Genomic DNA, 11881 nt, shown 5'->3' with positions numbered 1-11881 from the left:
TAACTGAGATGTTTGGTTAAGATGCCTTGCATGCTCGTGAGGAGAGTCTTTTATGGGTGTGCGGCGGTTGGCGCGGACCCCCGGCTCGCGATCTCGGGCCGGGGGCATGACACCTTCAGTCCAAACTGGAACAGGTGTTCGACTCGTGCACAGTGCTCACCATCGGGGTGTTTGACAAGTACCAGCTGGGCAGTGTCAAGCGGCATACGAGAGATACGAGAATAGGGAAGGCCGGTTACTATATCACAGGTCATAGGCAGTGGATAGTTGATATTACCCTTATAGAGTGGATGAGCTTTATAAGCTACTGAATTCTGAGGCTTCTAGTGCATGTCGTGCTAAGTTGGTTGTTGGCAGTACTGGTTTCTAGTGTTACAAAGAACTAGAATTGTATGACAAATGTATTGATTTTAGTAGGCTCCCATGGCTCTCAGTAATCAGGAGTAACAAAGGCATTGAAATTGGAGCAGCCATAACAATTTATAGGGCTATGAAGTGTTGAAAGAAGACTGTGAAGGCATCTTCTTTTCATCACAAGGATTGGTTTATGCTAAAATTGCTGATCATATGAATAAGGTGCCTTCAGATTTGTTGGAAATACAAAAAGCTTGGGTGCAAATCTGATCATAGCAGAGAGGAGCCAATTGGCCTCAAACATTGCTACCATTATTCTTGCTGCTGGTCCAACTGTTTGTATCCATCTGGCTCAGAAAGATTAGTGCTTACACTGGAAGAGTTCTTTGAGAGGCCTCTGTGCGACTGCAGAACTCTACAATTGTACAAGCAATGCATCTTCTAGGAATAAGAAATCTGTTGATTCTCAAGCTACAAAAAAAACCTATTCGCTATTTGAAACATTTAGAGAAGCCCCTCGCCCTTTGGAAATACTGTGGCATATCTCAATTCTACTTTAAGAAAAAAAAAAGCCCATGCCCGGATAATCACACTTGGTTTCATCCTAACCACCTTTGTCACCAACTGTTTGATGCGCATGTACATCAAGTGCTCGAGTCTGGACTACGCTCGTAAAGCATTCGACTGCATGTCCAAGAAGGACACCATCTCTTGGTATGCGATGATTTCAGGGTACTGCCAAAGCTGTGCGATGGGCATCGCAAAATCCCTCTTTGATGCGATGCCCGAGCGAGATGTTGTCTCATGGAATTTGTTGATCTCAGGTTATTTGTAGAACGGGAGTTCTTATGAATCCATCAAGTCTTCTTACATATGAGGCGAAGTGGGATTGATCTAGATTGCACCACCTTTGTATTATTTTTAAATGTTGTGTTGCATCGGAGGAATTAGAACTGGGGATCCGGATTTATCAAATTGTACTTGAATTGGTAACTCAGTTTCATAGAATGGCACTATTGGCACCCGTTCACCGTGAACCAACTCGATAGGGGCACTCCATACACTTCATAGTAGGGGGGGTATGGTTAGGGTTAGGGTTAAGGTTTGGGGGTGGATTTTATTCGTGGAAGAACTTCTGCATTAGCCAAAAAGTAGGCATTTCTGCTGAACTACGTTTATGTCACCTGACAAATATGCATTGCCGACGTGCTCTAAGCCCAATTAGAAAGAGGGCAAGCTATATTACAATAATATGAAAAATGCAGGGTAGATATTACAATAATTAGACATGTAGAGAGGCATTTGCAAATTTATATAAAATAAAGAGGGTTATTTTTTAAATCCAATTTCTAATTCTTTTCCATTTAAAATTTTTAGGATTTTAGAAAAGATTAATTTTTTGGTATCTATTTTATTTGAGAATTATATTGAGTTCTTAAGGCACATGGTAAGATAATAATATTACTGTAGTATGCATGTAATATTGGAAATAATTTTTAAAGAATGCAAAATAGTGCCACTTCCATTAATGGTTTTGTGGGTCCTTAATTATGGGACCTCCACTGGACAGAGTGTTGGAAAAATCCAATTTTATTGTACTAGTGGCGACCTTGGTCCCGTTCCCTAGAAATGAATTAGATATTGGATTGTCATATAGTTTTTTTGTATTTTTAAAATTTTACAATTGCCTACAATCAAAAAGAAATAATTGATGAGTTCTCTTTGAATAAAATACCTACAGCCCAACTCCATGCAAGCCAAACCATTTTTTTCCTGTGTAAAACTTTGACTGAGTGAGGCCTCCATCTGAGAAAAATCAAGCAGAACAAGATCTATCTTCTGAATAATTATAATTTTTTTGAGTTTTTTTAAAAATTTGAGCGGAACGAGTTGAAATTTTTTTTTATTCATCCTGATTGGAACAGCTGCAAACATTTGAATATTTATAATGAGCTTATAGTTGAAAACTTGTAATAATTGAAGTGTTATGGAGGGACCTATAGGTAATTTTATATTCAACATTCTTTATATCAGGACCATAAACTAGGGGTAGTTCTAAATACACCCCCCCGATTGCTCAGGACACCCCCCAAAAATTAAAAAAAAATTAAATACTCTCTACACCCCCCCATTTGCTAAGGACACCCCTAAAAAATTAAAAAATCCTAAATTACCCTTCACCCTCCCCACCCCCTCACCTAAATTGCTCTCTACACCCCCCAAACCCCCCCCCCAAAACCCCGCTCTTCCCCTCCAAAACTCCACTCCAGCCGGCTTCTCCCTTCCGCCCAAAAAACTTCGCCTCAAGCACCTCAAGCACCTCGCCGGCGGCCAAACCCCCTCCGTCTCCCCCTTCTCCCTCGCCCAAAACCCCCCCGTTCCCCCTTCTCCCTCTCGTCGCCGGCATTCTCCCCTTCTCCCTCTCGTCGCCGGCATTCTCCCGGAACCACCTCCCCGGCCATCTCCCGAGCAACGAGCACCTCGCCGGCGCCTCCACGACCACGTCGAGGTAGCTCCCCGCCCCCCCGCCTCCAGTGCTCCGTTCGGCACTGGATCGCCGAACAGAACCCTTCTGTTCGGCTGAACAGTGCCGAACAGAAGCCCTCTGTTCGGCAACACTCAACCGAACAGAAGCCTTCTGTTCGGCTGCACGGTGCCGAACAGAAGCCTTCTGTTCGGCTGCACAGTGCCGAACAGAATGGTTCTGTCCGGCTCTGTGCAGCCGAACAGAAGCCTTCTGTTCGGCACTGTGCAGCCGAACAGAAGGCTTCTGGTGCCAAATCGCGTGCCGTGCTGAATTTTGTGCCGAACATTTATGTATGCAATTGAATTATTTTCTTTGATATAGCCTAACATTGAATTTCTATATTTTCAGACATGGATCCCCGTCCCGCCAGAGTTAGACCTACGGCGTCAGCTAGGAGACGTCGTGCTAGGATTGCTTCTCCCGAGCCTGCTCATATGCCATCGGACTCTCCTGAGTCAGAGCATGATGATATGCCCGCTAGGGGCGAAGACGATGAGTCCGTTGGACCATGTCCAGGAGGTCCAGAGGATGAGTCCGTCCTGATCAGTTTCAGGACGCATATAGCAGCTTCCATCTGGAGGCAACAGGTATTGTTTATTTGTTATAGCATTATATTTTGTTTATTGATGTTTTATAAAGTAGTAGTAATTATACATTTATATTACAGGAACGAGCTCCACTAAAGTGCATGAACCATACTGCCAAGATTGGTGAATGGAAGTGGTGGTCTTCAAACCAACCAAATACCAGGTTCAGAGCACTATTGAGGCAGTCGGGCCTCGTAGAGTTAGTACAGTGCTCTTATCGATTCATCGATAAGATTCTGATTTCGGGCTTCGTAGAGAGATGGCAGCCCGAGACGAACACCTTCCATATACCATTTGGCGAGATCACTATCACGTTGGATGATGTATCCGCCATTTTAGGGATTCCTGTCGCAGGTTCCTCAGTATCAGTTTCTCCTGAGAGGATGAGTGATCGGGATGCTGAGGAGCTACTTGTGGAGTTGTTGGGGGTGTCAGCTGGAGACGCGCGTCAGGAGGTACTGTCATCGCGCGGTCAGTCTGTGAGGATGGAGTGGCTGAGGACTCAGTTTCACTCTGTATCTGATAGAGACAGGCAGCAGAGGATAGAGTGTGCAGCACGAGCCTATTTGTTATTTTTGTTAGGCTGCACACTCTTTGCTGATAAGAGTGGGACCAGGGTGCCTATAGCGTATCTGTGTTTACTGCGGGATCTGGATAGGGTGAGCACATATGCCTGGGGTACAGCTGCCTTAGCATATTTGTATCGGCAGTTGGGGATTGCGTCGAGGTCATCAGTGAGACAGATCAGTGGTTATATGACGCTTCTGCAGGCATGGATTTATGAGCATTTTCCAGCACTCAGTCCTCACCCGTCGCTCGAGTATACTGATGCCAGTCCCCGCGTGCACCGCTGGATGCCCGGTACTCCATCCCGTACCACGATGGACCATTTAGTGGTTCTACGTGAGTCATTGGACCTTTTGAGCATCGATGAGGTACGTATCATATTACCATTTGCTTGTGTTTGTCAGTACTTTTAATATGCGATATAGTATTAAACTGAAATGGACCTTTTGTTTTACAGGTTATTTGGGATCCCCATCATCGGCTTCGGGGAGATCGCCCATATATACCCGTCGCATTTTTTAGTGGCTCCATCAAGTGCCTTGATATCGTAGAACCCTATCATCCAGAAAGGGTTCTTAGACAGTTTGGTCGTATTCAGACCATCCCTCGAGCGCCACTAGCCCCTACGCGAGCCAACAGAGGTTCCACAGCAGGCTCGTACCGGATACATTACTCCTATATGGATCAGCTTTGGGAGCGGTGGGAGGACCACGTGCTGAGCCAGGCGAGCAGGAGCCACCCAGTTACCCGGCCATCAGACAGCGTACCGGGATACATGGAGTGGTATCTCCGTATCACGCACGTTGCAGTTCAGCCTCCTCATCTGCGCTCGAGTACTCATTCTGGAGCTAGGGGAGGTCATGATGATGCTGACATGCACCGGCGGCGTAATGCAGCTGCACTCGGTATCAGTACCGACATTGTACGGATGGGTCCCTCAGAGGCTACGTCACTAGGTGCCGGGCACCTATATGATGCTATTTCTCAGATGCATCAGGTACTTCTGGGTGATGAGCCTGGCCCGAGTACAGCACCCTCTCATTCGGATCCAGGACCCTCTCATTCGGACGTACAGCAGTACACGCGTCGACGATGGCGTCATAGGGATTGATGATGGAGCCTTTGTAATCTTTGTAAAGCCTTTGATATTAATGAAAAATATATATTTTTGGTACATTTACGTGTAATCTTTGTAAAGCCTGGCCCGTTCTATTTTACACAAATATAACAGTGCACATAACAATCAATCTAACAATGCGAAGACAGATATTTTTTGATTTATATTGATGATGGAGTTTCACAGTACATGACTCTAAGAGGCCAAAAAAATTTACAACTTTCAAAAATTGTACATATATAAATAATCAATCTAACTCTACTGTCTCGCTAATTATAACATTAGGTGAGATGCTCTCTTTGAACTGTTGAATCCGTGCTTCATATGAATTTTCCCATCCGGTAGCACAAGGAAGATGATATTTTCGCCAGTTGGTCGCTACTGGCGGAACGGGATGTCCCGGCAACAAGAACACCTTCAAAATTAGAAATAAGAAAATATTAATAGCTACAAAATTATAAATAAGCAAAATTAAATAAGCAAAATTAAATATTCGCAAGTGTTGTGAACGTAGTACCTCAACAAAATGATTTCCATTTACGAATCCGATAGCGATATCTTTGCGGGATAGAAGAGGTACTGGCACAGAACGGAGAGGTAGGAAGGTCAGACATTGTTGCAACGAGAGATGGTATAGGACAACATTATAGCAGGATGCTATAAGATGACCCATGTCCGGCATAGTCATCCATCTGTCATATGGTGGACAATCATCATAATATGATAATGCATGAGTGATCTCAGCAATCGTCCCTTCCACACCATATAATGTGCGATAGTGGTCCGAATGACATTGCAACTCTTGCAATAAATCCTTCCTAACACGCACCCAGTCATCTTCTCCAAATCCCAGTAAGTCAGCTATTGCCCTAAATCCGCAATTCCCATCAGCTTTTACATCCTTGATATGCTGGATGTATGGTCTCAAGGCAGAAGGAATAGCATCAATATAGATAATGGGCGTATGTGACTGGGCTCTAGTACGAAAAACCTGTAAATAATATCAAATGATAGAAAATATGTAACAATGGCAGAACATGTCCCGTATCGGCACATCTCGGCACGGCACATCCCGTATCGGCACATCTCGGCACGGCACATCCCGTATCGGCACATCTCGGCACGGCACGTCCCGACATGTCCCGTATCGGTACATCTCGGCACGGCACGTCCCGACATGTCCCGTATCGGCACATGACATACCGGCACGGCACGGACCGTCCCGTAGACGTTGTGATACCTATTGTAAGGAAATAAATATTTGGTACTTACCTTTTGCTTGGGCCGTCTCTTTTGAATCTGAGTAGATGGATTGCGGATGGTAACTTTCTCAACACCAGGTGAATAACTATCCTGTCCAGATAGAACCAACTCAAACGCAGACGGGTCACGTCGAGTAGACGTATCAACCTTCAGTGAAGCGCGCCCACGTGAACCGGTCTTCCGTTTTGCAGGCTCTAAAAGAGGTGTACTATCTGGACTTGCAATCTCTCGTAACTTCTTGATCATCTACAATTGAGAAGCCTCATCTAACTTCTTGAATCGTAGCGCAATCAAATCTAACTCTGCATCACAACTCAACTGAATTGGCTGCACGGGGGGGGTAGGCAGAATATCAAGTTTCCTCCAATGAGGATCTATGCAGTCGAGAGGAATGGGACGACCTTCCACCCTGTACCGCGCAATCTGGTGAGCACATGGTATACCATGTGTGCGTCGAATAGCGCACCCACAATTTGAATCATCAAATCCAACTGAATTGGCTCGTTTCGATTGGGCGAAGACATGATTTAACGCACTTATAGATATGAAACCTCGCAACTCTTTGAATTCAGCTGGCTTGAAGTTGTGCTGCACTACCAATAAACTCTTCTCCAATGAGGCTTTAACGGAGCTGTGCTGCAACTCAATCAATCCATGTATTCTAGTCCAAGATGACTCGAAACTTCCTTGGCTTGATCCAAGCTGCTTTTTGAGCTTTGCATGTGCACTCTCGACCCTAGTAAACAAATGAAAGTTAGATATAAGAATTGAGGCAAATTAAAATTAAATGAGTCTTTATTTGTGATACCTATTTGTCGTCACATTTCCGTAGTGCCTGCATGTATCAGTCCACGCCGCAACAAATCTTTCCTTGTATTTGCTCAGCCAAGTATCTGACACATACTGTAGTGCATCTGGATAGGTACCGAACTCTCTCTGCAGTGCACTCCAGCGATCATTATACTCGTCTTCCGTGGAGGACAGCACTAGTACATTCCAACTCATAATAAATTTATCCCATTTCTCCTTCAATTCGAAAATTTTTTTGCACTTGGCCAAAACATTCCTACTAATATGCCATCTACATAATAAATGTCTAGCAGTAGGAAATACTCTATGAATTGCATTCATCAAAGCCAAGTCTCTATCTGTAACAATCAACTCAGGCAAAACATCATCAGCTATGACACTGCGCAATCTCTCTAATGCCCAAGTATAGCTTTCTTCCCCCTCAGAATTTAAGTATACAAAAGCAACTGAAAATGTCATGTCAGTAGATGTCACCCCCACAATCTCTAAGAGCGGAAGACGATACCTATTCGTCTTGTACGTGCAATCCATTATCAACACACGGGGAAATGCACGGATCAAATCAATGCTGCCAGGGTGTGCCCAAAATAAGTCATGCACAACATCCGTATTAGTACAATTCCTATGCCACTCAATATATTTAGCCTCTGATAATTTACCTAATAGATGTTGCATTTCAGACCTCCCGGCTTTCTCTGCAACCTTAAACCGTTGACGTACATTGTAGATAGTCTTGATAGTCGTAACATTGAGGGCATCTCTTTCCTTCAATGTGGATAATATGTCCTTTGGACGAACCAAACTCTTCGACATATCCACTAACAATTCCGTCTCCTGCTCAGATAATCTCCCTGCATATGAGTGCCCCTCCAGATTCTCTGCAGCGGGATGATTGTGCACTCCACATACGACCAGTAATATCCAATCATCCGCAGTATCCAATTTCTTTCCTCTTAATGCAAAAGGGCATCCACACTTCTTTGTCCCACAGGCAGTCTTTATTCGCTTTTCTTTTGTGGTTCGGTACGTCCCACCCCTCTCACAACCTAACGTAATTCTGGGTTTCTTAGAAATGGTACCTGCATCGGATGATTTGATTACAACAACAAAACCATTTCGCCTCCCAGCTTCACGACACCAATTACACAAGTCCTCTCTACTCTTGAAGATCTATACATTAAACAATTTATGTAAGTACACAGTTGTAAAAATAGCTCGCTAAACTAATACAAAATTGCACAATATATTATAATACCTCGTAAGTTGTAAATTCGCTTGTGTAATCCAGTACAAATTCTGATCCAATTATACTCGATTCGGTTGTAGCATAGCCCTACATATAAAATAATTTATCATCAAGAATTAATGAATCAGAGGATCTGTTCGGCACAAAATTCAGCACGGCACGCGATTTGGCACGAGAAGGCTTCTGTTCGGCTGCAGAGTGCCGAACAGAAGCCTTCTGTTCGGCTTCAGTGTGCCGGACAGAAGCCTTATGTTCGGCACTGTGCAGCCGAACAGAAGCCTTCTGTTCGGTAGAGCGTTGCCGAACAGAAGGCTTCTGTTCGGCACTATGCAGCCGAACAGAAGCCTTTTGTTCGGCGATCCAGTGCCGAACGGAGCACGAACCGTGAAAAAAAAAAACTTTCGAAACAAGGTGGAACACGTACCTTTGCGACCGATTCTTCGTCCCAAATCACTAGTTGCTTGTCCATGCTTCGAATGGGGCTTAAATCTCCTTCAAAGATCGCCTAAACGATGTAAATGGATCGAGGGGTTTAAGGGGGGTTTGAGGGGTGGTTTTTTTTTTCCTTTTCAAAACGAAACGGAGGAGGAGACGGAGGAGGAGGAAGGGGGGTGTACTGAGAAAATTTCAAGGGCAATATGGTAATTACACTAAAGGTTAGTTTGGGTATTTTTTTTTGGTTTTTGGGGGGTGTCCTGAGCAATCGGGGGGGTGTATTTAGAACTACCCATAAACTAGGTGTTCTTCGAACGTAAGAGAATAAATAAATAGAAACAGTGATGGTAGCCTCACTAAGTATTGATATAGGCCTTGCAATTTGTCGTTTTCTTGAAACTCCTGCAGGCTTGGTCACCATCACCACCATGCCTACGATCCCAGAGCTATCAAAGCTCGCAATGCCAATTATGCCTTTGATATCTTTGATCCCACTAACCATCTTCCGTACATTCCAACAGTTCCTAAGATGGCATTGCTGCCAATGCCTTCTCGAACCAATCCCACCTTGCCTACCACCATGCCTGTGATCCCACAAATGCCCCGAGCTACATTGCCTCAAATTCCTCGACCTTATTTCCCACCATTCCTTCCGTCCCTGTAAGCATTAGGTCCTCCATTGTCTTCTAAACCAGTTTCCATTCTGGCAATCCTTGATCTCAAATTGCCACCTCTGCCTTTTCTAAACCCACCTTCTACCACTAGCCCATTGTCCTTATACTGTAGATGGGTTTAAAGTAATTAGCATCGAGAGAAGTTGGAGGAGCATTTGTTTGGTGTTAGGACAAGGTACTATCTACTTTGGCTTGTACAATCCTATTTGTGCTAATTGCTATCCATGTACATATAATTAGCCGATTGGATTTGATCCGGTGTTCATCAATGGTCACACCACTCTGTATAGCAACCCAAAATTTTGGATTTGAGTTTTAAGTAGTGCATACCGAAAAATTCGAGCTAGGATAATCTTACATGGATGGACTTCTTTCTCTCAAAAATATTTCTTCTAGATGGGCAAGAGCTAACTATAAAATGCCAGTCAAGCAAAGAGCCAGGAATTAAGTCCAAGACCCTAGTTGGGTTGGGATAAAATCATATAGAATTAATAGCTAGTTACTTCAATCCCAAGATCCGAAGTCCAATTGACGTCAAACCCACCCTAACCAAGGTTGGAAGTATTTGAAAGAAGGCTACTTATTGCTCAACTTACTGCGTTATTGTTTTTCCTAGACATGCTCAGGTACATGCATGTGGACAACACCAACATGCAACTTTTTTTTTTTAAATGTAAAGAATAAATATCGCTCCACAATCCATATAAAGCATATAATAGCATTACAACAATTATAATCTATATATACAACAATTTACATGCATGAACTCATCTACGAAACTAGTTCATATGTGAGCTATAATAGATCCAAAATTCCATTTGGCTTTGCTTTGCATATTCGAACCATCTTCATAAGAGACTTTGATTTCAAGACAGATCGCCCCAACAAACACCAGTTAATGGATCGAGTCATGAAGTGACCAAACTAATACCTAAATCATAGGTCGACTCAATGCTAACCTAAAACAAGTTAGGTTGGCCAAATCCTAGCCTAAGTTGACTAATGAGCACTATTCGAGCTTGGTAATACTATTGGGAGTACACCTTCTTTCCAGAAGGTTCTCTGGATAGAATTCGGCTTTAGACATGAGTTTCTATAAATCAAGTCTCTCCAAAATCTTCACATTTTAAAATTGCAAGTTATGACCCGACTGGTTGCTAACCATCTGGGGACTACTTTTAGATATTTGAATAGACAAAAGTATTATAAGACAAATGAGGCGACCGATGCTAATCAGCCAAAATTGCAACCAACTGTTCAACTTGTTTAGCTATATGGGTTCTCTTGCTGATTTACAAATGATCTCATGACCGTAGCTACCTAACTCATTACAACTTCCAAAAGATCCTGCTTGCTTTTGTCCAAGTGATACTTGAACTATGTGACAGTATCATAGAGCTATCCCACCATCCATTGAAGCAACCCTACATAAGGAGGTTGTCCTTCAAGTCCAAGATCATTTTGTGAGGGTGTTCCCAGTTGAGATCCATTAGTAACAGCTCGAGGTGGCCACAATGGTGGAGTATTCTTCAGCAGTCTGTTGTTCCTCAAGGGCAGCAACTTTTCCCTCAACATGGCTCTGATGGAACGCACCCGTATTCCGACAATTTAGTTTTGGTGGAATGGGACCAACCCGATTCCTTCTTGGAATGGACAAGATGCCACCCTGCCGTGTCTCAATGCGTACAACAAGAATGCTCCGGGTATGGTGATTTGAAACCAAGGCCTCCATCTCTGCTTCTCTCTTCTTTCTTCTCGGAGCAGGTCCGACGACGACGGCGGTATGTGACCGTTGCAGTTGATCCCAATTCGGAGGATGCGGACTACTCTCCTATTTCTAGTCGGGGTGAAAGAGTTTATAAGTAAATACATATCCATGACAAAGAAAACAAGTAGTTTTGATTTGCAAGAGAGATATGGCATGGGAGAAGAGAATTCAAGAAATTCTTGGAGACATGCGAAGAGAGTTCAACATTGCCCTATCCCGGGAAGATTTCAATGGTGAAAAATCTCTTCCTCTCTCTCCATCTTTTAGTTTCCTCTAATATCTTAATTATTGAATAATTTTTTAAATATCATCATTTCACTTAGATTAAAAATTGTCCAAATAAAGCAGAAAAACAAAATGTTTATGCCCTGGTCCTTTTCTATATATATATATATATATATTCAATCATACATTTTTAGTGCACTATGCATGCAAAACCACTTGCGCCAATACATGCTAATTGTGTGGGTGATGCCGGTGCAATGGAAAAACATATTTTCTTACTTCAAAGTTTTAGAAATGAATGAAAAGTA

General features: G+C 43.3%; 3 protein-coding genes across 4 annotated transcripts in view; all 3 read right to left on the bottom strand.

Moving 5' to 3' along the window:
- The window catches only part of LOC103723388 (pyrroline-5-carboxylate reductase-like), a 32668-nt gene extending 32415 nt beyond the window's left edge, over nucleotides 1-253 (bottom strand). Inside the window, exon 1 of one of the 2 annotated variants that reach the window (XM_089924801.1) lies at nucleotides 114-253. The gene's annotated coding sequence lies outside the window, so the exon portion shown is untranslated. The remainder of the gene's footprint in view (nucleotides 1-113) is intronic. The other variant, XM_089924800.1, reaches the window with a different exon arrangement.
- Nucleotides 254-3599: 3346 nt separating this feature from the next.
- LOC149752982 (uncharacterized) lies at nucleotides 3600-6661 on the bottom strand. The gene is made up of 3 exons (XM_089924799.1): nucleotides 6425-6661; nucleotides 5670-6143; nucleotides 3600-5567 (listed from the first exon to the last, which is right to left on the bottom strand). Exons 1-3 carry the CDS (start codon nucleotides 6659-6661, stop codon nucleotides 5400-5402), a joined length of 879 nt encoding a protein of 292 aa, XP_089780925.1. The 3' UTR covers nucleotides 3600-5399.
- LOC149752981 (protein FAR1-RELATED SEQUENCE 5-like) lies at nucleotides 6662-8876 on the bottom strand. The gene is made up of 2 exons (XM_089924798.1): nucleotides 7224-8876; nucleotides 6662-7151 (listed from the first exon to the last, which is right to left on the bottom strand). The coding sequence occupies exons 1-2, from the start codon at nucleotides 8036-8038 to the stop codon at nucleotides 6662-6664; spliced, it is 1305 nt and encodes a 434-aa protein (XP_089780924.1). The 5' UTR covers nucleotides 8039-8876.
- Nucleotides 8877-11881: the final 3005 nt, after the last annotated feature.

Source organism: Phoenix dactylifera, chromosome 8 (assembly GCF_051530095.1).
Source record: "Phoenix dactylifera cultivar Ajwa chromosome 8, Ajwa_hap1_PhDact_Kaust_v1.1, whole genome shotgun sequence".
Lineage (NCBI taxonomy): Eukaryota > Viridiplantae > Streptophyta > Magnoliopsida > Arecales > Arecaceae > Phoenix > Phoenix dactylifera.
The sequence above is the reverse complement of the archived record's forward strand: the minus strand, read 5'-3'. Positions and strand labels throughout refer to the sequence as shown.